At 46.7% G+C, this 25825-nt stretch overlaps 3 protein-coding genes across 7 annotated transcripts; 1 reads left to right on the top strand and 2 right to left on the bottom strand.

Moving 5' to 3' along the window:
- Positions 1-3321: 3321 nt before the first annotated feature.
- Positions 3322-9071, top strand: LOC118512645 (UPF0430 protein CG31712). Its single transcript, XM_036057361.1, has 5 exons — positions 3322-3651; positions 4884-5043; positions 5102-5302; positions 7415-7498; positions 7565-9071. The coding sequence occupies exons 1-5, from the start codon at positions 3512-3514 to the stop codon at positions 7730-7732; spliced, it is 753 nt and encodes a 250-aa protein (XP_035913254.1). The 5' UTR covers positions 3322-3511; the 3' UTR covers positions 7733-9071.
- A 2362-nt stretch (positions 9072-11433) lies between these two features.
- On the bottom strand, positions 11434-20098 carry LOC118512644 (tubulin glycylase 3B). The gene is made up of 3 exons (XM_036057360.1): positions 17935-20098; positions 12098-12619; positions 11434-12016 (listed from the first exon to the last, which is right to left on the bottom strand). The coding sequence occupies exons 1-3, from the start codon at positions 19277-19279 to the stop codon at positions 11625-11627; spliced, it is 2259 nt and encodes a 752-aa protein (XP_035913253.1). The 5' UTR covers positions 19280-20098; the 3' UTR covers positions 11434-11624.
- Positions 18765-25392, bottom strand: LOC118512643 (tubulin glycylase 3A). Of its 5 annotated transcripts, none has more exons than XM_036057357.1 (4): positions 25348-25392; positions 22781-24819; positions 21399-21911; positions 18765-21319 (listed from the first exon to the last, which is right to left on the bottom strand). In XM_036057357.1, exons 2-4 carry the CDS (start codon positions 24285-24287, stop codon positions 20133-20135), a joined length of 3207 nt encoding a protein of 1068 aa, XP_035913250.1. In that variant the 5' UTR covers positions 24288-24819; positions 25348-25392; the 3' UTR covers positions 18765-20132. The 5 variants fall into 5 exon arrangements, with proteins under 5 accessions (XP_035913250.1, XP_035913249.1, XP_035913247.1 ...); XM_036057356.1 differs by having other exon boundaries at positions 25276-25387; XM_036057359.1 differs by having other exon boundaries at positions 19350-19625; positions 20090-21319; positions 22781-25387.
- Between the last annotated feature and the right edge of the window lie 433 nt (positions 25393-25825).

Genomic DNA, 25825 nt, shown 5'->3' with positions numbered 1-25825 from the left:
TTACGGTGGCTAAAACGCGAAAAATTATAGGTCTGATATGTCGTATGTCTGCCGATTTCGGGGCCCTATCTGTTTGAAGGCCCTATATTGCTGTTGGGTTGTCAATACTCGAATATGCCAGTGAGATTTGAGAGTCAGCTAATGCTACCGCCTAACAAGGAATTGTAAGCGTCGAGAAAAAGTTTACTCTCATTGCCATCAGAACATCGGATGCCATTCGCTGCCCCATGCTTGGTGTTCATGGCCAAGAAGTATGTTAGTCATAGGCGCAAGCAATTTTCATTGCTAAGATATTGTCGAACTATATTGACGCTCCATGTCAATTATTCCACTTAAACCACTGAGTCCCTAGCCGTCGACTTCGTGCCCGCGATCTGCTGCTCATTCTAGCTCGCGTTACCATGCTTTTTTGGTGCGATGATATCATTTGATTTCTTTGCTAATTTTTTAAAGTGTAATATCACGAGATCAACCTGCCATTTCTGGTTTTCCTTGACTTGCTTTATACCCGGAGCTGCATAATCAGTCCTGTGTGCGGAAAGGTATCCAGCCATTCATCCAAACCGGATGGAATTCGATCGCCAGTCCTGCCGTGTGAAAATCGGCGCCTATGTCACCGTAACCGAAAAACTTGTGTAAGTTTCCTCTGCTTTTTGAAGGCTTGTTTTAAGTTCGGTTGAACTACTCGTTGTGATGTTTCTATGTTAAGCCCATTAGTTCAATATATATCCTTCTGGTACGTATAATAGTGATGAGTGGTTTTAAAATAAAGGAATTAAGCTACTAACTAACCCCTGCCAAACACATTGATTTAATTACTATCACTACAAAATCTGTTCAAACGCCGAAAAGACACGACCTGGACGACTGTCCTCGGTGTACAGGCGAACGCGCGAAGCGTGGTGTTAAGCATCACACCTTCCAATTAATTCGGTGCGTCTTGGGGTTCCCGGTCAGCATGAAAGAGCCTGGAGCCCTCTCGCTTGGCGGCCCTGCTAAGCATCATTTTCTCCACCTTTACAATCGGTTTGCGGTACCGACAAATTGAAATTATCGCATCAAAAACCCCATGCCGATGATCGCCGATCGCGATATGTGATCGCGAGCCCCAGACCGCCAAAGCGCGCCAAAGATCCGGCAAATTCGTTTACACGGCGAAGAAGCAGCGGGCTAGCCACACCACGTCGACGGCAGGGACCACGGGAATTAGATGGGGAATGATAAAAGGAAAACAGCTTGGTTAGTGATGAGACGAAGCGGCAACAAGAAAATTTGACAGCGGGATTAGGGCAGAAAAGCACTACCTCATCTATTAATTACTGCCGGCCACAACCTCAAACTGTTGCGCATACGGACGAAGCTTTGTGGTACACCGTCGGAGTTGGTCGCTGCGCAAGGACGCCCGCGAGCATTGTTCGGAAGAAAGGGGGAGAGAAAGAGGGGGGGGGGGAGGGATGAGGGTCCGTGTGGCGTTTGATTGGTAAGAAATTTCACTAGATCGATATCCAATCGCGCCCGTTCCGGCCTCCCGCCACGGACCGAGGGGGTGGGCTTTTCGATCATTGATTCGAATTAGAAACTATCCAGCACGACGACTGATGATAGTGATTTGGAAAATCATCCAACTGTTGTGTTCGTTTATTTTATTCCATTTTTTCGGTGTTGTTGTTTTCCGCGATATCCGTTTCGCTCCTGCCATAGTTGGGTGGGTTGTAGTTTAAAATTAATTTTAATGCTTTTTTCTTGCACCAGATTAAAGGCCACGTAATAATGTTTGGTGAAGAAAAATTAAAAGGTCAAGCTTGTTATTTTTGTAATATTATTCATTTGTTAACTTAATAAGGGGATGGAAATGATCATTGTTCTCCCAATATTTTTTTAAATAAATAACCAGCGTTCAGATGGACAGTCTCGTCATTATCGTAGTTGGACGTCCAATTCTCAAGTAAATCGTGTGCAATGTGTTTTTTTTTTTCAAATCCAATTTTTCAAGTTAAGTGAATATCACGGTAAAGTTATTTAAATCCTCTGCGAAAGAACACAGCAATGAGCCTGTTTCGAATTATGGGCGAATAGTTTTCTTCTTCTTTTTTGGCATAACGACTTCTTAGGTTATGCCATTTTAGGCTTACTAGGCGCACTGCGTAGTTGGATAGTCAGTCCTCACTATGAGGGAAACGGTCCAGATGAGACTTGAACCCCCGTCCTGTCGTGTCAGGACGGGCGCCGCTGTCGCATCTAGCTCCGGGCCGCCCCGATGGGCCTCATGGGCGAATAATATTACTAATTAAACTATATGAAGTAATACTAATTGGATCAAATAATGTTACCCGTTATAATATCGTTCCTTGTACAATATCTCTGTGTTAAATATGTTTGCGTGGGACGCAATGAATGACTTACTCCTTCTTTTAGATGGATGGTCCGGTGGTAGAGGCGTTAGATGCGTAGGTCTACACGACAAGACCGGGCTTCAAATCCCATCTGGACCCGTCCCTCCCCTAGTGAGGACCTAGAACCCGTAGCGAGTCTAGTAAACCAGAAATGGCACTCATTGCCTAAAGAAGTCGTTGACTTTCGGTGTGTTTATTTTCTAACTTAGTCTTGCAATCTGACCTAGCCACGGGTGGTAAAACCATCACAATATATTTCACTTTTAGTGGGTATTAGAACCATGAAAGGTCTTGACCTTCCATTCTGCCATTCATGACTAAGTTTTACTCATAGAAGCCCTGCATACGGGATCCTACTGTGTGGAAGATCACCTGTAAAATCACTATTCCTTCATATTTTTCAAAATTATATTTACTCGAGACAAATATACAATATATTTTTAAGAAAAACACCAGAAAATGTTCGGTTCATCATTGATTGATTTTTAAGTATTTTAATGCTAAATAAAATACATAGCAGAAGCATTTTTGCATCCGAGCACCGAGCTGACAATATGGCCTTCACAATAAAAAAATAAAGACGAAAACAATCTTGTTTGCTTTCTCAACGGCTCAATCAAATGCGTTCCGACAAATCGGGCGAAAATGGGCGAAAAGAGTGTTTGTCGGAAAATCCACCAGAGGGCTGTTGTTTAACATTTCGGTTGGTTTTTGGCGCACTGCCTTTTTTTGCCGTTGCATTCAAATAATAAAATATTCCAGGTACATGTTGAATGTCTGTACTTTATAGTTAACTGATTTATGTATTAATACTTAAGATAGGTAACAAAAATAGGATTTTTTTTAAATGTACCCGTCTAACAACGAAAACAAATCGCACACACGCGCACACACACACCAACAAAGCGCTTGAAAACAACAGCTGTCAAAAATGCCCCTTCTAGAAATGTCAAGTGCGGTTTTGCCCAACCTCGTTCTGGCTCATTTTCATGAAGCTGAAGAAAGCTTTGGGTGTGTGTACATTTTTCGCATCGTATTTCGAGTCGTAAAATCGATTTTTGATCAATTTTTGCGGTATTATCCGCTAACAGCACCGGCCAAGTTTCGTTCTTCCAAACATGGGTCGCTCGAGATCCCGCAGCCGGTCACCCAAAAAGCACAAAAGCAAGCACCGCAAGAGGAGCAAATCTCGCTCGTCCTCGTCCCATCATCACCGCAGCAGTTACGATAAATACAGAGAGCGCAGCTCGAAATCCAGGTAATATTGCCGTGCGGAAACAGTGTCCGTCCGTCCAGAGAGTGGCCGGTGGCCGCGATACGCTTGATTGTGTTCCAGATTGCGCGACGCTTCCAATCCAGTCGCGTTCCCGAACCGTACTTTCTTATCCTTCGCTCTACCACCTGAAGATGCACCACCTTTCCTTCTACTTCATCTTCTTCTTCATCCCATGACTGCTTCTACCATGCTACTACCCTCATCCGTGTGCCGATCGTTTTAATCCGGCTACTATTATGTTGCCCAGCCTGGCAATCTTCCGTGCCGACGAACACACATTTAAAAAAAAACTGCACCCTCCAACCAGAATAGAGCCGCTTCTTCCAAAAACGGAACGAAAAATCCATCCCGCCCGGGAATCGATTTTTCGTTCTATTCCGCAGGTCATAACTCATTCACACCTATCCCGACCATCCAGAGCATTGTTACCCACCGTCCATCCGACGACTGCAGAGCAACGGTGTGTGTACCCCTCCGATATTGCAGGAGCTGCTGCCGGAACGCATAAGTAACTGTAGGATGATGAAGAAGATAACACGCCCGGGCCCCAACGAAACGTTCACCGTCCCGAGGATAATGAACGTAGTTGAATTCCAAACCTTCTCCTCCATCAAGCGTATGTAGTTATTGAAACAAGCACATTATAACGCGGAAGAAATGTTGTACATAGATTACAAACCAATCACAACTACGCGCACAATGTCCGCGGCCAGTTTCCCGAGCGTTGTGATGAGAGAAGTGAACGAAAAGATGGTCAGTCCGATGTGATTCTGGAGTGTGATACGAATGATATCGTCGATTTGGCCAGCAGCACATGAGCGAACGTCTCTGCCGGCTAGAAAATGGTCTAGCGTATACAGAAATCGGTTTGTTATCCTAGCTTAAGTTAATACTCTCTGTTTTTTCTTTATGTTGTTGAAGCTCATCTGCTAAGAATAAGTGTTTTCCGTAGTCCTGTCTATATATATACATACATAAACATACCAACACATGTGCCCATATCCGCCTAAAAAGGAAATGCTTGAACTCAGCTTCACTGTACTAATGGATTGTTTCGGTTATTTTTCTTTCTCTTTTCTGTACCCGATTAATTCCGGCCTCTCCCCCACTGCGGTTCCGCTTTTGGGAACCGTGAACCATCCACTCTACCACCACCTCCCTTTGCTCTGTTGTGTATGTGCGACGATGATTGTGGTGGTGTGGTCTGTACGCAGAAAACGATCGCTATCCGAATCCTCCGACAGCAGCAGCGATGGATCGAACAGTGGGTCCCGGCATCACCACAAAAAGAGCTCCCGCAGCCGGAAGCTAACCGAGGTCGAACGTTTGGCCGAGATGGAACGCCAGAGAAGGCAGAAGGAAGCTGAACAAAAGGTAACACGACTGGAAATCTTTGGAAAAGATCTTTGTGTGATGCACGGCTCTGTTTCAGATGATCGAAGAGGAAGCAGCCAAACGGATAGAGCTGCTAGTGAAGAAGCGTGTCGAGGAGGAGCTAGAAAAGCGAAAAGACGAAATCGAGATGGAGGTGCAGCGGCGCGTTGAAGCCGCCAAAAAGCAGATGGAACAGGAGATGATGCTCGAGCTGGAAAAGCGAAGGGAGCAGGCACGGGAGGAGGAACGGCGGCGTGAGGTAAGCATTCGCTTCATAAGATCCTACCGGACATGTTTCTTTCTTTACGATAACCGCTATCGTGTGAAGCTTTGTGTGAAGAATGGGCACCGAAGAATGGTGGAACCGATTTCCCGTACCCCCCACCGTACATTCTTCCACGTGTGTTGGTGGCCCCGTTCTTGATGTAATTGTTTTCACTTCATTTTTAGCTGGCATTCATTTGCCAAGCCCTCGTCCAAACATTACCTAGCTTGACCGGCCTCCGTGGCCTCTCCGTGCTGGAACACAACCAGATTTGATTTTGAACCACTTTACTTTTGTTCCCCCAAAAACCCTACAGGACGTCAGCTTCAACTTTGCCATGATCCGGCAAATCAATGTTATCGCTTATTTTGTTTTGAATTTACATTTCTCTATCTTTAATAACACAAGTTTTTAACCCCGATTTCTCTCTTTAGTTTTTCAAACTAGTTCGCTTATAATGGATTTCTCGTTTACATTTTCGCAAAAGAAAAACAAATAATTTCCTCCTCCAATCATCGTTCGAACTTGCCATCGGTGAACGATTGGAAGGGTTTCATATTGTTTGGGATAGCGTTTCGCAACGGAGCGATCTTTAATTTTCTTCGGAAAATACAATTTCCATGGTCTAGCAGTTATCCATCGCGATCGGTGTGCAGATCGTGCATGTGAACAAAATGCCAGTTTTGGTGAACAAAACAAAAAAAGAAAAGGAAAATCCCTTCCCCCTCTTACTGCATACCCCACACCCAATGTTGCTGTACATCCGTGTTCCGCCCGACTTGATCGAACCACAGGAATTATGCCCCGGAGCAGGTTGTCAAACAAACAAACAAACAAAAAATTACAAAGAGTCTTGATTTGAAGGTGAAGGAGAAAAAGAAGAGCTTTAACAGGATGGTGAACGATGCCAAGGAATCAGAAGCAACAGGGGCCATGCAAGTGCGTAAGTTAAAAAAACAAACCAAAACAAAACCAAAAAAATACAATCGAAGAGCGTTCATGTTACGATTTTCATTATCAATTTTACTCACCGCGCGCGATAGTTAAGTCCGATGGGACACTCATGGGGCGCGCCGAGTGACCCACAACCAATGTGTGTTTTAGCTTTAACGAATAGCAGGTTTATATAGCGTTTTATATACACTTTTTGATGCAAAAAGAAAAATCTCCATGAATAGACTGACTGGATACGGAAGGAGCAGCAAGGCCGATAATTGAACTTGTATTTGGTTGGATGTGTGACTGTTTAGTGCTGATGGTGCCGGATGCAAACTTAAAAAACTTGTTGATTGAGTTGTTACTACTAATGAATATTGCGTCTATGTAAGTTTATGTTACTGTTGGTTTCTCTGCACAATAGAACAGTTAAGATGTTTATGTTATTTGCTGTATTAGATGCTTAAAGAGCGCAGTGAAACTTTAACCCTGGAAATGGTACGAGAGATGGGTTCCGTGAGATCTGCATTCCTACACGGGCACATGTACGCCGTGCGTGGCAGGCGAAGCGATGTGCTATAATTTAAGACCGGATTGTGAATCATACCAAGATATAGACCATGCACACGCGCCACAAAAGCATGAATAGACCGATGAAATTGATGAAGATGTTTTGTTTTTGTTCCGTACGTTGTAAGCTGTGATACTTAAGTTCTGTTTCCAATCGAACTCGGCCAGCGGCCGGGCACTATACTGTAGTGCCGAACAAAACGGCAACGTGTGATGGCGAGGACGATAATCGCGGAATCCGCGACCTATGTGTTGCCGATCGTTTGTATCCTAATCATCCTACTTCTTCCCGTTCGCACCAACCCAAACACTGCTGGTCGCCTGTTCATCTTCCCGACTGGTGGTGCACAGTCGGTTCGTGCCGGTTCACCGTCGACTGGAGTGAAGAAAAAGAACGAGGCTTTCACTGAACAAAAACAAATGGCTCTCAAAGGCAATCTTTCGTTCTCTTGTCGCACAACCACCACCAACCTTCCTTGACGTTTTTGACGGCGTCGGTGTAGTCGGATATGCGCACCCGGGTGTGCAAGCCCGACGCGCCCGGGTGCAGTGTCCCGATACCCTTGACGGTAGTTCTAATCGTGTTTTCCGTTCTTATAGGAGGAAGAGCTTAAAAAGCGCCAGGAACTCGAGAATATTCTCGCTGAGAATAATCGCAAAATAGAGGAGGCCCAGCGCAAGTTGGTAAGTATGAAGTGAATTTGTGTGCATTAGTAAATTACTTATATATATGTACATATTTTCTTTCAGGCCGAAGATCGTCTTGCGATTATTGAAGAGCAAAGAAAGATGGACGAAGAGCGCCAAAAGATGCGCAAAGAGCAAGAGAAACGCATCAAAGAGGAACAGAAGATGATCCTGGGCAAGAACAATTCGAGACCAAAGCTTTCGTTCTCGCTGAAACCGGGTGTGTCGTAAATAGGGTGGCAACAGCGTAAAGTGTTTCGATTGCGCCGTGGCGGCAATGGATAGTGTCTAACCATCATCCATCATATGCTGCGGTGGGGTGCTGGGAACGGAAACGAAACGCCAACCATGCTCCATCCTTCCTCCCTTCCTTTCTGTTTGTATGGCGCTCTACGTTCTCTCGTTCACTTTTCATGTGCATCCATCATCCATGTAAGCAGTAGGATGTAAGAATTTACTAGGATGTCTTTGAAAGCAACCCTATTAGGCAATCCTTCAACCTAGCATAAGTAGTGGTAGCGTTAGCTACCATTTCCCGCGCGGACTGTAACGTACTGTTCCTTGTTTGGAAAGGAATCACTAATGCAATCTGCTTCACTCCTGGTGTGACATATCGATGCACTGTACTACGTCTGCCTAAATTGGCTTACAAGGTGTATGTTTATCACGCAGCCAGACGGTGTTCTTTCTTTGCTACTCAGAAGCCCACCCGCTGGTCAGTATTGGTGGAGGTGTGGTGTGCGCATGTAAGATCCTTCGCTCAGTCACACACTTTTGCAATGGGAAAAAAGCGATATCATTTTCGGGGTTTATGCGTAGTTGGTTTTTTTATTTGTTATTTGTTTGCTACCAAATAACAAACGGGTTCTGGTTCTGGTTTGAACAACATGCAGTGCACACCGTTTCACACACAATGGTTGAAAGTGCAGATATAGATAAGATATTAAGTGGATCGCGTATCGCGGTTTTGTGGTTTCTTCCATTTTGTAAACGATCTTTTTGGATGCGATCGGACGGGTTTTAAAATCTTTGAGCCCGTCATGATCTTTTTTTATCTCTTATCGGATCGATCGGTCTTTGTTGCCATGTTGTTGTAACTAGTTGTGTAGAAAACGTAAGAAACTCTCTTTTCCATCGCTCGGCACTCAGGGTTGCTTGCGTATTTGCAGGCAGCTCCGTGTAGCTGCTCTACCAACATTGATTGTACATTTGTTAATTGTTTTTATGTTTGCATTTCTCAATTTAGTTTCTGCAATAATCCATCATTAAACCTTTGACTTGAAGGAACCCTAAATTTGGAACAGCAATACATTTTCCAATTGATGATGTGTGTCTCGTTTCTTTTTGTAACCCGGTTTCTCTCTGCAAGACAAATGAGTGTTATTCTAAATCAAACCTTTCAACGAGGAAAGTTTGCTAAAAAAAAAATCTCTGTCGAATCGTTCGCAATTCTTTGCAAGGCAATAATGACGCGCATTATGGAGGTATCGGAGCAGTGAAAAACATAATGACGATAACCTTGAGTCAAGTAATAAACATCGGAGTAAGGGTTTCCCTTCATTTACTAAAACATTGTGCCTTTACGGGTTTACGATTTTGAAAGAACTGACCTCATGCTCGTCATCACGGTCGTCCGGCGCCATTCTCATGACAGAGTCCGTCCGGGCCTTGGTCGTAAAACTAGCTGCACAATAGTAAACTGCACATCGTACACTTCATAGAGCTTGTTTTTGGTGAGACTTGTTCATTATTATCCACACATCCCTGAAATACGCTAGAGATATTGTTATGGTCCAATCTGGCTCGGTAGATCTGTCACGGGAACTCACCGGTGACATGCAACGGTCACCGGTTGATGTGTGAGTGCGTTCTACCGAGAGGTCAGCGAACGAGCGTGAGCGTCCTAGTGAGAGATTGAGTAATCAGATTCGTCCTAGCGTCCAAGCGGTTATCTCTGCCTGATTCAATGTATGTGCTGCATCCGTGCGTTTGATGTTTTATTGGCGTGAATTGTATACGTTAAAAAGTTCGATGTTATAAATATAAGTCCGTTTGAAAATATATAAAACAAACATAAAAGATATCATACTAACAAGAGTTCCATGCGTCGAAAGATTTACTTTGTGGCAAAGGTCTCCTTCTACTTCTTGGCCTGGGTAGACAATGTTTATAAGACATGGACAGATCGCTAATCCTCTCAGGACTACATTCCTCAAGCAATGGATGCATCCAATTTCTGACAGTTTGGACACCATCTGTACCAGCCAACGAGTCCGCTGTGCTCCTCTACACCTCGTGCCGAACGGGTCGCTGAGAAGTACCTTTCCGGTAGGGTATCGAATCCTCTCGGTTTTGGCGGCTGAGGACAAACAACTCAGCTAGTTCGAGGTTCATTCTCCTTCTCCACACGCCCTGCTTGCACATACTGCCAAAGATAGTTCATGGTACGCGCCCCTCGAAAATGGAAAGTTCATTAGTGTCCTCGTGTCCGTAGAGGATTAATAGACGTATCCAGGCGTATTATTATGAGCGATATATCGTGCATTTCGTGTGTTACTAGAGTCTTCTGGATCGCAGAAGTTTGTGGAACCCAAAGGAGGTATGATTCTCAATGTAGCGGAACTTCTCTACCACGAGATCGGCACCTTCAACTGATACTGTGCTTCCGAGGCGGGATTTGTCACGCTCAGAGTCTCCCACAAACAGGTATTTTGTCTTCGCCGCGTTGATCTTCAATACTATCCTATGACCTTCGTCGGATGTGATGTAGTTGTCATCCGATGATCCGAAGAATGGGGTGAAAATCGTGCCCTAGATATCGAACATAATGGCATCGTGTTCTTAACTAAACTTGTTTGATTAAATTACTGATGTACAAATGAATGTTAACTTAACTTAACTCTACACACCGTAAACAATTAACGCGCTTCACAAGAATAGAAACATTTCGAAGTTCATAACGCCTCTTTGGAAGTAATTAACCCACTTGACATGCCCTCATTGAGTAGCGGCAAAATGATCAAGAACACATACAGTAAAAAGGATATTTGCGGTCAATGTAAACAACAACCCCCCGTTTTTTTTTTGAAACATCGCAATATTTAAGGCCAACGAACTTGGTGCCGAAATTATCAAACTACACGATGCTAGGCAAAACGTATTTTTAGACCGCCTAAACGGTTACCTTACCCAGAAAGCTTTCGCCCATTACCCGCACAGCTTTGACTATGCACCACCAGCACACTGTAAGTTGGTCGCGGTTGCTCCAATTCCGCTTCAGGAAGTTAATTTACCTCACCAAACTTTCGACAACTACTTCCGAAAACTTTGTCTATACGTAATGCCGTACGGTCGGCTGTTGTTGGTGCTGGCTCGGTAGGGATATCGCTCACGCTGAATGCGACCTCAAATCGTCGCGGCAGATTGACTGATAGTGGCTGCGGCTCCTTTCCTTCCACCTTAGCAACAGTAGTTTACGGTTATCGACAAACTGACTGGGCCCGTTCAGTGAAAGCGAGCATCAATGTCGCCATCCTTGCCATTTTTGAAAACTATAACACTGGGTGGGCTCTGCGGGCAGCCGCTTCCGCGGAAGAGAACGCTTTTCCTGGAGCCTGTGTTGCATTATGGAACGGTGTAAGTTTTGCCTAATTATTTCTAATTATCATTACGCCGTGTCATGCTACCACCACTGCAGATACCGAAAGCTTCGTAAAAGGGCAGTAAGGCAAAAGCGAACGAACCGACATAACGCGCGTGATGTGGTATCGTTTTAAAGTTAGTAAATTGCTGTTGCTGATTCCTCGTACGTACGAACTCACGGTGGAAATGGGACACATTCCACCCGATGCCGCCGCTACCCAACAATTAAGGCACTATCCGGGCTCATTATCTTAAGCGGATTAGAAAACGCGAAAGGCGAAAACAAAACATTAACATTCTGATAACGACATAAAATGTATTTCGAAATATAGCTATGTCATACGAAAGTATACAGTTTTCCGTTGGTTTTTGGTTTCATTAACTATTTTGCTAAAAAGAAAAACGCGGGAATGGGACCAACCCGGGACCCATCGATCGTGGCAGCACAAAAAGGCAGGGGCGCGCGCGCTCGTTCGCTCGCTTACTTCAGCGTCGTACGAGGCCGATCCAAAATTACGCTCGTGAGCGATGACTTACTTCCTCGGCTTGAGGATTCCGAGCTACTGGCAGTGTAGCGAGCATATTTCGTACCTCCGCTATTAACTCCGGTCGATATGGTGGCTGTTGACGTTGCTGCTACTGCTGGTGCCGCCGGTACTCGCTTCGGTGTAGATGTGGCAGTGGAAGAGACGGTTGGCCCTGTCGAAGTGTTGATGGGCGATAAAGGGCTTTTGGAGCGATGTTTCGATTGCATCGAGCGTCCATCGACGGTTAATCCGTAGCCGTACGGTGCAACGCGCGGTATTTCTAGCGAATGAATCAACTCGAACTGACCCGTACCGGCCCTTTTATCCTTCGTATTGTCTATAACAACTGGAAACAACAACAAAAACACATACGAACGACTCGGGATTAGACACGATGTGACATCCAAGCTTCACATTTCTTTAATACCTTTAACAAGATCTTCCTGTACGGCTGGACAAATGACGGACGTTACGTCGGTGGAGGACGACAGGTCCGGGCTGGTGTTGATCTCGATGAGCATCGTGCGAAAGTTTTCCGTCACCATGAAATCAGCCCCGTACAGCTCAAACATGTTGCGCTCCATCTTCATCCCGTCGAGGCTGGCGCAGACGATCGCGAGGATGTTCTTCTTCATGTCCGGGTAAATCTTTCGCTCCCAGTAGAAACCCTTGTCTAGCGACTGGAGATGCTCCTGGAAGCGTTTGAGCGACCACATGTTACTGGTGGGCAGGGCGTCCGCCCCTTCACGGACCTCCCTGGCGTAGTTCTTCTGGATGGAGTAGTTCGTCAGATGGATAGACTCACTGAAGTCGTCCAGATTGAACATGCGCGAGCTGAACCGTAAATAGCAGTTTTTGTACATCCACACCTTGAGCACATTGTTCGTGTAGGTGATGAGAAAGTACTGACGAATGTCGAACTTGGTGCAATGTATCAACAATGGACGTTCTGAAAATAAGCAACAAGCAACGAATCTCGGAAGCAGATTATGGTGGAATAATCTTGTTTTGCTACTGAAAAACGGCAGTTTTGCGCGTGTGTGTGAGTGTGGGTTTGAAGAAACATACCTCTTCCTGTAACGAGGTAATTATGCATTCAGCAATACTTGAAAATAAATAACGGCCTTCATAATCAAAGACGTAATAAAGGGTAACAATTATAATAACATTTGCATTAAAAAAAACTAGATTATCTTTCGATGGCTGTGAAGATAATAACTGCTCTTTTACTTAAACACCTCCGTGCTCATGCCTACCATCTAATGGCTCACTGTACTAAATGATACCACGTACAGTCCGGGTGGGATTTTATCCCTAGCCCTTCCATGTTTCATACATCAATTTTTTAGTTACAGCATGATCAGATAACAGTCCTCTATTAATGGTTTGGAAACCAAAAATAATTTGTCGCTACTTCAAGGAGTTGAGAGACTCTTGTATCAATGGTTCGCTTTTCCGTCTAATTCTGTGCTTATTTGCGGTCATTGTGGACTACATCTCAAATACGGATAGCGAGTATTGGATATGAATGTACATCATGTCTAAGATATTCGTCACCGTAGCTCTGGTTTACTAATTAAACTTATGACCGCTTCGCTATCGTTCAGGGCGATGCCGGCGAATGCCCATCCAATATCCTGGCTTTTCTAGCGGATACACAAACGCGCATCACTGCATATCAGAGCCACAGCTTCTCTGCCATGTGGACGATCTTAAAAAAATAAATACGCGCTAGATCCTCTAGTGCAATTTTCAAGACATGACTAGCCCACCAGAGCCTGAGAATCTATTTCACTCGGGGATCATAGAGTTCTTCATTGTAGCTGCTCTTCCATTGAAATTCCACACATGTGGCAATGTCAACAAGTCTGCTGAACATGTTCCTCTCGATCGAGAATTTCTTCAACTTAGGATTCAGGATTAACAACGATAAAGCTACCAGGCGATACCTAGACTGAATAAATATCCCTCAAAATAAATTTTAAAACTGTAATATTTAGCGGGCCTGTTCCTAAAAGTCATGATGTAAAGAGCTATGGGCAACTAAGTGAATCGCTAGAGTACAGAATCATCATGAAAATCAATCGATTTTATTTAGATTCGTATCGTAATTTCTTCATTAAGAATAGTTTTAAATTAACAGGTGCTACCAGAAAACGACTACATAATCATGCTTCAAAATGAATTCCAACCTGCACGCTACACAGATCACTATCTAAAGTTGGAACACAGCGCTTTCCACAGCAAGCAGCGTTACGAATGGCCTCATTTGCAATTCTAGCCACTGCTGTTGATGTTCCAAAGTTGGTTAAGTTCAATCAAAAGCTTCGGTGCTAAACGCCCCGGGCTCATCCTTCCGTCCGAGAAATGAGGCCAATTATCCAATCAACCCCAAGAAATCGCGCTTCCATTTTGCAACACCATACACCATGTAAAGACAATGGAGTAGGAAAGCAAGCTTTCGCCATAAAATATGAACTCTTGCATTAAAACTCATACGCCGCGGGAGAAGTTTTATGCTAAAGCTTTTATGGAGGATCGCACACAAACAGCAACAACGCGCGTATCCCCTTTGTTGGTTTACTTTGCCCAGAGAGTACCTGTTGGATCGAACAGGCGACCTTCACCTGGAAATGTCTCGGGAAGTGGTGTCCGCCTGCAGGAAAAGCAGCAGGTAAGACAGGACAAGCTTAAGCGTAACTTCTTCCCCGTCTTTACTTACTCTGTTTGGATTGGATTTTACTATCGCAATTCAGGGTGGTATCTGGGAACGAGTGGGAGGGGGGGGGGGTGGTACCACTGCTGCTTACTACTACCATCCCTGACCTGCTTGCATGCTAGGGGTCTTGCGAAGGTTTCGATACTAAACAACGATACCACACCGTCCCGAAATGGCCTAGTTATTGAAAAGTATTCAATTTCCGCCCAAGTGTCGAAAGCGATTGTTTCGGTTGCATTTTCATGTGGCTGCGCTGTTATGCTCCCATTTATGGCGGTACAGGCATCGACAGATGTGCATTGCCGTCTCACACCTTGCGGCTGAAAGGACACTGCGGTAACACACCAACGCGGTGGGTGTTAGCACCCAAACAAAACCGCATGAAACACGAAATGTGGGTGAATGTTTCCGTTCCATACCAGCCCTTAGGAAGGCGCTTGTTTGAAACACCTGTCGCAACATATGGCTGGAAGAGGGGCCACTAGCATTCCATATGAATGGAATTGTCGCATGGTAGAACTAATTCCATGGACAAGTTTTGGATCGTTCGCCGGTGGCCGAGACTACAGCGGCGCCGGTCTTCACACGGCAGGACCTGGGTTTAAATTCCATCCCGACCGCCTCTCCGTACGCAGGGATGACTACCTTGCTACGAGTAAAATCAAGGCACTGAAAACCGGATAGGCAGGCCGAGACCTTTTGAGCTTGTAGCGCCAACGAAGGAGAAGAAGAACTCGTTCCATGCTCTGCTATGGGGATCTTTCCCTGCCGATAAGTCAGCTAAATAACCTAAATTAAAGCCGACAGAGGATTTCCTTTATATGCATCCCAATTTTGCCAAGAACTCGTTTAAACTGCACTCCTTGTGGAAGACTCGTTGAGAACGCATTTCATTGGTCCAATACCGCTTCAATTATCCTTTTTTGAATTTTAGCAAACAACATGCACGTTATTCAGCGCTTGCATGCGTCCATTAAGAAATCGCTCACTAATTGAACGTCTTCCGCCAACACCTCATTCATCGCGTATCAAGGGCAAATGCACTTATTTTCCCCCTTTTCACCTTCAACAATCACAAAAATAAATCTAAAGTGCGAGGTCAAAATGGAATGCACCGGCATTCAAAGCAGTTGCGAGTCACAGGGCGGCATAGTGCAAAAAAGCAATAGATGTACAATTATCAGCAACCGTTCCCTTGTTATTGTTGTTGTGCTGTAGCCGTTTGACATTATCGCATTATCTTGCTTTGCGTGGGCGAAAGAAAGCGTTTCCAAGTGGGAAGGCAAAATATCGAGCCTTCTATTTTGCATACAACTCCCCCTATCAACCGTTGTTCTTGGTGTGTGTGTCTGTGTGTGCGCCAACATTATGCGAACTGATCCGTTACCAAGGCAGTGTTTGGGAATGCAAAGTGTAGTGTGTTAGTGGTGGCCCCGTTTTACTTTCTTCACCCTCTACCCCCTTTCTCACCCACCCTTTTTCACCCGACGAACACGTCTGATGTTTTGTGCAAAGCGGTTTATCGTACCTACTCAGGGTGGTATGAGATAATTGTGAGAATTTTTTATGATACATCCCATCAATTGCGGATTTTTTAGTTTTTTGCACAAGTAGAAGGAATTCTTCTATTTTAATGCCAGGTCCGGTCATAGAATAAGTACATAATTGTAGAGCTTTTTAGAAAAAATAGGAATACTCATCTTTACTAATCGATAATAAAACATAAATCATTCAATTAAACCGTTCGATGTTTAGCGATGAGGTCATCCTCATCAAATCAAATACACTAGGGGAAATAAGTTTAGGAGAAGAATTCTTCTCTTTCATATCTTAACAGGCAGCGTGTGCTCATGTCAGACATCTAATAGCTTACAAGACTTATTGGTTCCCCGTAGTTGGATAATCAGTTCTTCACATCGACGCATCAACACCATCACTCCAGCTCAGTTTGGGCCTACAGCGCCTCCTCGTGCGGACGGCCTAAAGGGACTTTACGGGCTGAGTCGTCCGGTGTCATTTGCTTAACTTGAGCAGCCCACCGTAGCCTGCAGAGTCTAATTCGCTGGTGAGATCATCGTACAGCTCGTAGAGCTCGTCATTGTAGCGACTCCTTCATTGTCCTTCCACGCATACGGGGTCAAACATCCTTCCTCTCGAACGCGACTAAGAGGGTTTCGTCAGTTTCACAGTCTCTAGAGTTCGTCAGAGTCCATATCTCAGACGCGTATGTAAGAACTGGGGCTATGCATGTTATGTACAGTGCCAGCTTCGTCCGTCGCGACACGTAGTTTGAGTAGAGAATTTGGATTGATTATCCAGCTACATTGAAAATCACAAGCCACAAAAAGCCAGAGATAGAATGCTTCTAAAAAAGCGTTAATAATTGCTGAATAGACTTTGAATACATATTTTGAAGAATATTGAAGGAATATCTTTGACTTGGGGAAACTTTAAACTTTTTGAGTAGGCAGGAGCTCAAATATCTCAATGCAAGTTAAATAGAACTCACCAAAAAGCTATCCGGACAACTCTTTAGTATGTCGTTGAAACTTAAAAGAAAAATTGATCTATTTCTCCCCCGGAAAAGGCCGGAATTACTGTTATAGAAGACCTCATAAACATGGTACAGTGTCAGATTATTTATATTCGTTTTAACTTATTTGTTAATATGATGATAATAAAATTTAGAATAACGGCTGGCCGTTTGGTTTGTTCATTTTTTTTAATTACCAGAAATTTTCATATAATTGCCATAGAATAAAAAAACGGAATAGCATAATTTTAAAACTAATAATAATCAAGCAAAATACCCAGACATCATGACAGAGTATAAGTGCCCCTATATTTAATCCCACTAGAGTACACATGCAACCCGTAACAGGTCGCTGAAACGCTTAAAACTAGGATTCCAAAACGGGACTCTTATTTAGTCGATTTCATGTAACAAAGACAGGAATTACGATGCCTTTATGTTGGGTCCTGTGGCTTCCCTTACCACTGCTCCACGTTTGTGTAGCGACAACAGGGAGCCGAGCTAAAGCAAAGCTCGTTTCCAAATTGACCCCATCCATGATCGATTGAAGGAAAACAACTATTGCTTAAGCGGGATAGCGAATTAGCTCTCCCTCACCAGGAAAATAAGGATAATCAGGTAATGAAATCAGTTCAAGTTGCTTTTCCTATCCACCCGGTAACATACCAGAATGGGACGGAAGCTAACGGAAAGCAATTAGGAAATGAATGGGGGCGGGAAATTCTTTGAAAAGACTAGTTAAAGCGGGTCAACGACGACGAAATTCCTTTTGATCAATCCGTGACGCCCTGGTTTGGGGTGCTACACCCGTGCTGTAATAGGAGCTAGTTTTTATCGCATTCTACACTGTCGCACTACAGTCAGTTACATCGCTTGATAACATTAATGACGGTTTTAGTGATAAAAAAGCATAAGTCAGCAAACAAAATATGGAAACCAAATGTGGCTAGATGTCTCAAATAACAGCAACATCAACACAGGTCAATTGTAAAAGAAGGTAGGTTCAACTTACCGATATACTTCTGTGCAACGTACTTCACATCCGGATTGCTGTCTACGTGCTCCAACAGTTTGCGGTCGTCGTTGAAGATCATTATCCCTAGGCCGCGACACCGATTTCCCGGCTTCAGGATCCACATGTTCCGTATCCCATCGATCTTCATGTCCGGGAAAATCTTGGCCGCTTCGTGCACCAACTTTTTCACTTGCGCCACCAACGACAGCACCTCGTACCCCGGGATACTCCCGAACTGCGCCTCACCCGCCAGTATCTGTTCCATCTCGTGCCGGTTCTCGGGCGTCAGCAACGGTTCGCAAAACTCCTCGTGATCGATATCCTCGTGCTGTGCGCAGCCCAGGTAGTACCGCAGATAGTTCATCGCTATCGTTAGTACATCCGTAGGCAGTGTGCCGTCGTCGTCGAACGAGTGCTCCAAGTGTTTGGACATGTGGTGCAGAAAGCTGCTCACAATCGTTAGCTGGTAATCCTCCTGGAACTTGGTAATGATGTCCTCCGTATCGAGCAGATACGTACGCGGATAGTCCAGCTCGGCGAAACCTTCCTCCTGGTGCCAGTGGGAAGCATTGATCAATCGGATTAAGTTCTCCTTCACAGCAAAGTCGTACGGTCGCTCGTAGTGAATTCGGCTGCGGTAAGGCGCGTAGAAGCGATCCTGTTTGCAATCACGCATGTTCCGGTGCTGCCAGATAAAGTACGGCAGGTAAGGCTTCAGGTACTTGGAGACAAGCGCTTCCTCGTACTCGTTTCCGTTGGATGCCTTCTGCAGCAGTGCATGATGCGAGAGCTCACGCAGCAGCGCACTTCGGAACGTTTGCTTCTCCAGCCAGTGGCGTGTCTTGAGTGCCTTCCGCAACGCCGGGTAGTGGCCAACGATCGAAAAAATGTGCTTCTTTTCCACTGCCGATGCAATCTTTGTCTTCAGCTGCTTTTGCTTTAGAAAGTCGAAGCTGTAGTTGCGAAAAAACTTGTGCTTTGGCGTACGGTTCGAATCATCGTCGTCCTCCAGGGCATGCAACCGAGGAGTCATCCGCGGGAATGTGTGCACATGCTGGTTTGCCTTCGGGTTTGGGAAGGGGCGCGATAGTGGTGATAGTGCACGTCCATCATCGCCCGTCGTACCAGTGGCTGCGGAAGTGCGCTGCGCACTGGACAGTGGTTCGACTGGAGGTAAACTTTTGAGAAAGCGTTTGGAAAGATGGACCGGCGCCTGCTCGAAGCGTGGATCTAGTTGCCTACCGTAATCGATCTCGCCCAGCTCGAGCGTTATGTCCGCTAGATCAACACCGGGATCACTGTCCCATACATCACTGGTAACAAATTTGATTTTTAAATGCATTTCATCTATTTCGTTCAACGGGAACTGTTCAACATCCACGGGTGAACACCTCTATCGAGTATCGTTATCGCTACGCTGGCCGTAGCCAAACCGAACGTGTGTAGATTATAATTAGCTAAACTACTGGCTTTGGGCTTAAAATATTGAGACAACTCTTGCTCACAACAATCGACCGAGCGTCTGGAGACAACAAAAATTTTAATATATCCCTTCGAACGGAGACGTGTCCGCCGCTACTGCTAATGGTGGGTGCTTCTGCTGCCGCTACTGATGCTGCTGCTGTCGCTGTCGCGCCCGGGATCAGGATAACACACTTATACACCGAGTAAACGTACACTAGAATCTACTGAAACACAAAACAATTTGGTTTAAGTAAGGAAGAACCTTGAATTTTCACCAGAGGTACACGGAAAAGCGTTTCGTGGAAACGTGTGGCGGGAGTTGCTGCGTTGTGTCTACTACGTTTTACAGTACTGTTAGTATGATAGCTGCTGTTGCTGTTGCCGCTGTGGCTGTTGCCGTTGCTCATGCTGTTGCTTATAGCGGTGGAAGAAGTGGTTGTTGCTTTGCTGATGCCGTAACCATGGGAACTGCTAGAGCTGCTGCCCATGAAACAGTGACCGCGCGTGATGGGAAGATTGCAGCGCGAGTGCCAATGGGAGGGAAAGGATGCGTTAGCCGACGGGGAGGACTGGGACGAGGTCGAGGAGCAGGTGGAGCTATAGATAGGCGGGATAAGGTTCGTGGAGGACGGTTTGCCGGTGTACGGTGCAAAGCTGGACCTTAGCAGTAGCTGAGAAAATTCATCACCGTTCTTTCCGCCCCAGCAACGGGCGGCGGTGTTCCACGGCTGCTAGAAAGCTCCCGACGTGCCACCTCCGCCGGTCGGTCCAGCCGTAGCCTCTACCGTGCTGCCGCCGCCGCTCGTGGTTTGTGTACGATGATGTACCGAAGACGTTACGCTACCAGGGTGCAGCAGCATTGCGGACGAACGTTCTCCTGCCAGCGATGCGGGCAGATCCTCGGCTGATTGTGCGTGATGCAGTTTGCTGCCTGTCCTCGAAGCCCCCGACTTTGAAGGTTTCGTTTGTAAGCTAAATCCAAGCGTGTAGAAGTTGTTTGAGGTCGTCATACGACCCCCGGTGTGTCGCGTGCTGTAGCGAATAGCTGCAGGAAACCCACCGGACGGTGCATGGCTCGTGTGAGTTCTGTTGACAGTGGACAGATTTTCCACGCTAGTGGAACGCTTCTCGGAGTCCGAATTCGATTGACTGCTAGACTCACAGTCACAGTCGGTGATCTTGATCGTACACTTGTTTGGCCCACCAGCAGCAGAGTAGCCGTTGCCCGATGCCGTGGCACTGGGCACCGCGGGAGCTGGGCGAGATTGTCCTTCGTCCGATAATTCCGACCCGGTTCGTTCTCGACCGTTACTACCGTTGCTAACGGTGAGTGAACTGAGCGTGTTGGAGAAATTATGCTGGAAGAAGCTAGTCGTGGCCCGTTCCCAAGCCTCCACACTGTCGATGTACGTGTCCCCGTCGGTCAGATACTTGGAACCGCTGCCGGCTCCATTGCGCCGGAACAATTCGCCCGTCTTCGAGATGATGTAGGACTTTTTCTTCTCAAAATCGTACCGCAGGTTATTGTTTTTGTGCGAAAAGTTAGATCGCTTGTATAGCGTGGCCGAGGTAACGCCGCAAGCACCACGCACCAGTCCATGCTGCCGTGGCATATCGTCGTCGGGTTTGCCGTCCCGAAACTGCATGCACTCTATCAGATCCATTATAACCGGCGATGCGGTTTGTTTTACAACCGCCGCCGAAGTAGCCAGCCGGGATACCTGCAGCACATTTTGGACCGGTTTCAGGGGAAGCATTCGCATGCGGTCCTTCTTGATGGAGCTCTTGGGCGTGATACGATGTCCTCGGAGCTGCAAATTGAGCCCCATGTAGGCGGGCGTCTTCGGTATGACCTGTTTGTAGATCAACTCGAACGAACCGGTGGGAGCGTTCGAATCGGTCCGTCGATCGATCACCACTGGCGGCAGAGAGACAAAATGCGTGCCACGTCAGTTTAGCACCGATCAGATTTCAGCGAGCGATCAGATGGCACTTACCTCTTATCGTGTCTTCAACGCACTGCGGACACAGCCGTGCCGTGACGCTTGTGCTGGGCGCTAGGTCCGGGCTCGAGTTGATCTCGATAAGCCAGGGATAGAAATCTTCCGTTATCATAAAATCTGCACCATACAGCTCGAACGTGTTCGGCCGCCGGTCCATGTTGTCCTGACAGGCCAACAGCGAGCCAATGATTGCCTTTTGCATGCCGGGATAGATGCGCTCGGACCACATCTCGTACTTGTCGATCTGCCGGAGGTAAGCCTGGAAGGTGTGGCAGTCCCACATGTTTTCGTGCGGTAACCGCTCGTCGCGAACCGCATTGTGGTACTTTTTCTGTATGGCATGGTTGGTCAGGTGAACCGATTCGTGGTAATTCATGAGATTGTACTGCTGCGAACTGAAGCGTAGGTAGCTTTCCTTGTAGAACCATATGTTGAGCGGTTGCACGCTGGTGATCATAAACCACTGCCGAATGTCGAACTTTGTGTTGTGAATAATGAGTGGACGCTCTGAAAAAAGGGAAGATCAGCGTATCCAACAGCGTTTGCAATTTGAAGACGTTATTTCCACTAAACAAAACACCCCCCAGTGCTGGGGCGCAGCATTCTCCGACCAATGATAAATGCCCCTTCTTACTAAGTAAACGCTTCAAGTTGTCCCTAAGCATTTTCTACATGAAAGATGGAGACCCTTTCGACACATCGAATCCCTATGATTAGGTCCGAGCCAGAGGGCACGCAGAGACACCGTATGAAAATCAAGGCTCGGGTTGCCTATGGAAGATCCACTCCTGTCTGCAAATACTGCTGATCTGCTAGAAAACACTCGGAACACGCTTCAACTAAAGATTTTTAGGTTTCATTTCACTGCACTACACACAATTATTATCACTAAAAACTGCTGCCTATCCTTACTCCCGTCTCACAACTAACAACATTCCCGACTAAAATGAACAACGGCACGAATAAATCTACATTTTTCTTTGGCCAACCGAAAACTAAACGAGTGCACAGGAATGAAAATTGCATAGCACTCACCGTTCTTGTGCCTCGTACAAACACCACCAAGGGTTTGCAAGCAAAACAGCTGGAATTCAACCGTTGTTTCTATGGCAAAAAACATGGTCCCTAGTACGTTATAAAATATTCTTCTACCTCGTTATGCCAAGGTGCCCCTACTGGTTGTCCCTTCGACAGGCAAAAATTATGCGTGCCCCTTGAACGGCGGCAACCCTTTGGAACCCCGAGTGAATTAAACATGCATGCCAACGCGCACCACCACACAAACACTACCACGACAGTAGTGTGCAGGGGAATGTGCATTCCTTCACTGCAAGAGGGGCTCAGACATATTGGTCGAAACAGGGCTGCAAACTTACCGATGTACTTCTGTATGACGTATCGCGTTTTGCTGACGATCGGTGGGTTTACCATGGCAATGATTTGCTTGATGTTGTTCATTAGATGGATGCCACGCCCGCGGCACTTATTGCCCGGCTTCACAATCCAGATGTTCAGATACCCGTCCAGCGCGTACTGCGGCCAGTAGCTCTTGATCTGCTCCAGCACCGACTTGGCCTCCGCGAGATAGTTGTCGATCGCGTCCGTGTCGCGCTCCTCCTTCAGCAGCTGTATCCGGTTGTCCTCGTGCGTGAGCAGGTAGTGGTGCGTGAGGAAGACGTCCCAGTCGTGGTCCCACACCTTGGTGTCCTCCTCAATGTCGATGTCGTTGTGCAGGCAGTAGTCCAGGTACTCCTTGCAGCGCGTCAGTGCAAAGGTAATGCACGTGCTCGGCACGTTGCCATCGTCTGCGATGATGGCGTCGAGGCCTTCCTCGGTCGCATGCCGTTCGATGAGCCACTTGAGCAGCCCCATCGACGCCGTCAGCCGGAAATTGTCGACGAACTCGTTCAACTCCTCCGGGTTCCAGACGTTGTAGCACCGGGGAAAGTAGGTCTCGGACATGCCCTCCTCGTAGAACCAATGGAAATCGTGCAGCGCCGAGCAGAGGCCTTCCTTCGTAGTGAACGGCGCTTTTGCGAAGCGGTTGATGATCAGCGACGAGTTCTTCGTCAAGTCCAGCCAGTCCGCCTTCTCGCGCCGGGCCGTCCACAGGAAATCGATCGGCGTGTGCTCGAGAAAGCGTGACATAATGCTGCGCTCGCATTTGGCGATGTGGTTCTTGCGCGATTCGCCCGGCTTCCGCTCCGGAAGCTGCGAAACCAAATCCTCCAGTATGAAGCCGGAAGAGGAGGTGGACGCTTGCGCCTTCACGCGGAACCCGTCCAACTTTTCGACCCAGCCTCGCTCGACCAGCGCCCGGCGGACGGTGTGGAAGGAACCGCGGAGCAGAAACACCCGATGGTGCTTGGTCGCGTCCTGCACCTTTTTCCGCAGCTCGTTCAACCGGTCCGCGTTGATCCAGTTGTTTTTGTACGGATTGATAAACTTCACCGTCGCTGTCAGCGGCCCCAAATTGCCCTCGATAACTTTCCCGATGGTGGCTGTCGTTGCCGGTCGGCCGCCACCGCCCGGACCATCCTTATCGCAGGTGTCGCTACTCGCAGCACTCGTCGTCGTCGTTTCACCCTTTGCGGTTGTGCCATTTTTGTGCGCACCACCCGCGGACCGGACACCTTTCCGTTCCGCATCACTTTCGTTATCCTCCTTATCGTTTTCACTACACAAACTACTGCTGCTATTATCACTGGCCTTATCACTGTCACTGGTGGTGCTGGTGGCAGCGGGTGTACTTTCACCGCTACTGCTGTTGATGCTGCTACGCCCAGTTGCCCCACTATTACTGGTGCTGCAGCTGATTCGGCACCCGCTGCTCGAACCGCTATCGCTGCTGCTACAGCTATTCAGTTCATCTTCCATGCTCATGGCGCCGGTGCGGTTTCGGACGACGACGTCGTTGCTCAAGCTTCAGAAGATGGCGCACTTCTTCCCTCTTCGGAGCCTTCCATGGAACTGCACGAACCCTGCAGAAAGCAGGTTACCCGGGGCCGGGTAATTCGCGCGATGGACTACAGATATTCGTGAGCCTCAATCACATCACTCGTGGCACTGGCGCTCCGCGTGGTGGAACTGTGTCATTCAGCCAAAAATTGACGATCACGCCGCGGATACTCAATGCTTCGTCCCCCCATCCAATCAAACCTCATTGCCCTAGAAGTCCCGCACACCCGAAAGGATGGCTCAGCTGGTCTAGTTTGGCTTGCTTTCGGAGCCAATGTGGGTTGGCATCAACTATCTGGCAGTTGTAGCTTCCATTCCTCTCTGCAGCACCACCTCTCCGGCGGCTTGCTGCGCCCAGTCACAACACAATAAACACGCTGCGCCTGTCCGCACCAGGCAAGGGTCCGCACCCCGTCCTTCTGTACTACACAACACTTGAACACCAACTGGGTTTTGGCTGGATCGGAAGATTGGAACGGAACAGAAAAGGAGAGGTTGAACGTCAGAACGAAATCGCTGTCCGCATTCCACACACTAAGCAGCTAAGCATCGAAGCAAAACTAAGCAAACAACCACTAAACTCCCGTACACGCTGCTGGAGGACATGCTCAACTTCCACTTTGCCACCATGACCCGAACCTGCTGCTGCTGCTGCCGCTGCTACTATCACTATTGCAACTACTACTATCGCTACTACTATCGCAGCAACCCTCCCCAGGTTTGTGCGCGGACACGAAAGCACATGTTGTTCAACGGTTCGGCCGTTTGTCTGTGTCGCGATTTCCGGTTCGTCCCGACACAAAGCCAAGCGCAAACAGTTACCCAACCCCAACACTACACCCGTTTGCATCGCTATGGAATCACATTGAACCCCATGTTCCAACAAACCCTAGAACCCCACTCATACTCATACACATTCACTTGTTTGCTGTCCCCATGGCCAGCTTTCCCAGGTCCCAAAGCAGGATCGAAAGGAAACTAGTACCAAACACGTGTGCTAGTTTGTAAGGACCCTTCCGTGTCGGTTCACGTTGGCACTAATACTGAATGGTTTGTGGAATGTTTGGTCCGTTTTTATACCCTGCCGACTCACAGTGGAGGAATGTGTTGTTTGGCGTTCGTAAGGACATGCTCCACGAGTCTGGGGATATTGGATCCCGCGTGGACCTAATCGGGCCGTGTGCGGTAACGATTTAAATGCCAAGCAATGTGGTTGACGCTCCGTCACAGTGGATTTAAATTTCACTTTGAAAATATTAGTTGAGGATTTTTGTTTCGCAAAAAATATTCAAAGAATTTACTGTTGTCGATTGAAGAGGTTTTTTTTATGAAAATTGGAATTCGAAATGCTTCATTTTATTATACTTTTTATTCTTATTTCGACCGTTTGAACAGTAATGAAAGATGGTTGTTTGAATAATGCACGAAGTAAAATAGAAAAAACGATCTGCAATATCGCAGCA

The sequence above is a fragment of the Anopheles stephensi genome, chromosome 3 (assembly GCF_013141755.1).
Source record: "Anopheles stephensi strain Indian chromosome 3, UCI_ANSTEP_V1.0, whole genome shotgun sequence".
NCBI classification, from domain to species: Eukaryota; Metazoa; Arthropoda; class Insecta; order Diptera; family Culicidae; genus Anopheles; species Anopheles stephensi.
This window is presented reverse-complemented; position numbering and strand designations above follow the sequence as displayed.

Excerpts from the sequence above, each read along its gene's own strand:
- LOC118512645 (XM_036057361.1), top strand. The coding sequence starts at position 3,512 with ATGGGTCGCTCGAGATCCCGCAGCCGGTCACCCAAAAAGCACAAAAGC. Across the intron at positions 5,303-7,414 it reads AGGAGGAACGGCGGCGTGAG|GAGGAAGAGCTTAAAAAGCG; the intron begins GTAAGCATTCGC and ends CCGTTCTTATAG. Across the intron at positions 7,499-7,564 it reads AGGAGGCCCAGCGCAAGTTG|GCCGAAGATCGTCTTGCGAT; the intron begins GTAAGTATGAAG and ends ATTTTCTTTCAG.
- LOC118512644 (XM_036057360.1), bottom strand. The coding sequence starts at position 19,279 with ATGCATTTAAAAATCAAATTTGTTACCAGTGATGTATGGGACAGTGAT. Across the intron at positions 12,620-17,934 it reads CGTTGCACAGAAGTATATCG|AACGTCCATTGTTGATACAT; the intron begins GTAAGTTGAACC and ends GCTTATTTTCAG. Across the intron at positions 12,017-12,097 it reads ACAGGAAGATCTTGTTAAAG|TTGTTATAGACAATACGAAG; the intron begins GTATTAAAGAAA and ends TGTTGTTTCCAG.
- LOC118512643 (XM_036057357.1), bottom strand. The coding sequence starts at position 24,287 with ATGAGCATGGAAGATGAACTGAATAGCTGTAGCAGCAGCGATAGCGGT. Across the intron at positions 21,912-22,780 it reads CGTCATACAGAAGTACATCG|AGCGTCCACTCATTATTCAC; the intron begins GTAAGTTTGCAG and ends CCCTTTTTTCAG. Across the intron at positions 21,320-21,398 it reads CGTTGAAGACACGATAAGAG|TGGTGATCGATCGACGGACC; the intron begins GTAAGTGCCATC and ends CTCTGCCGCCAG.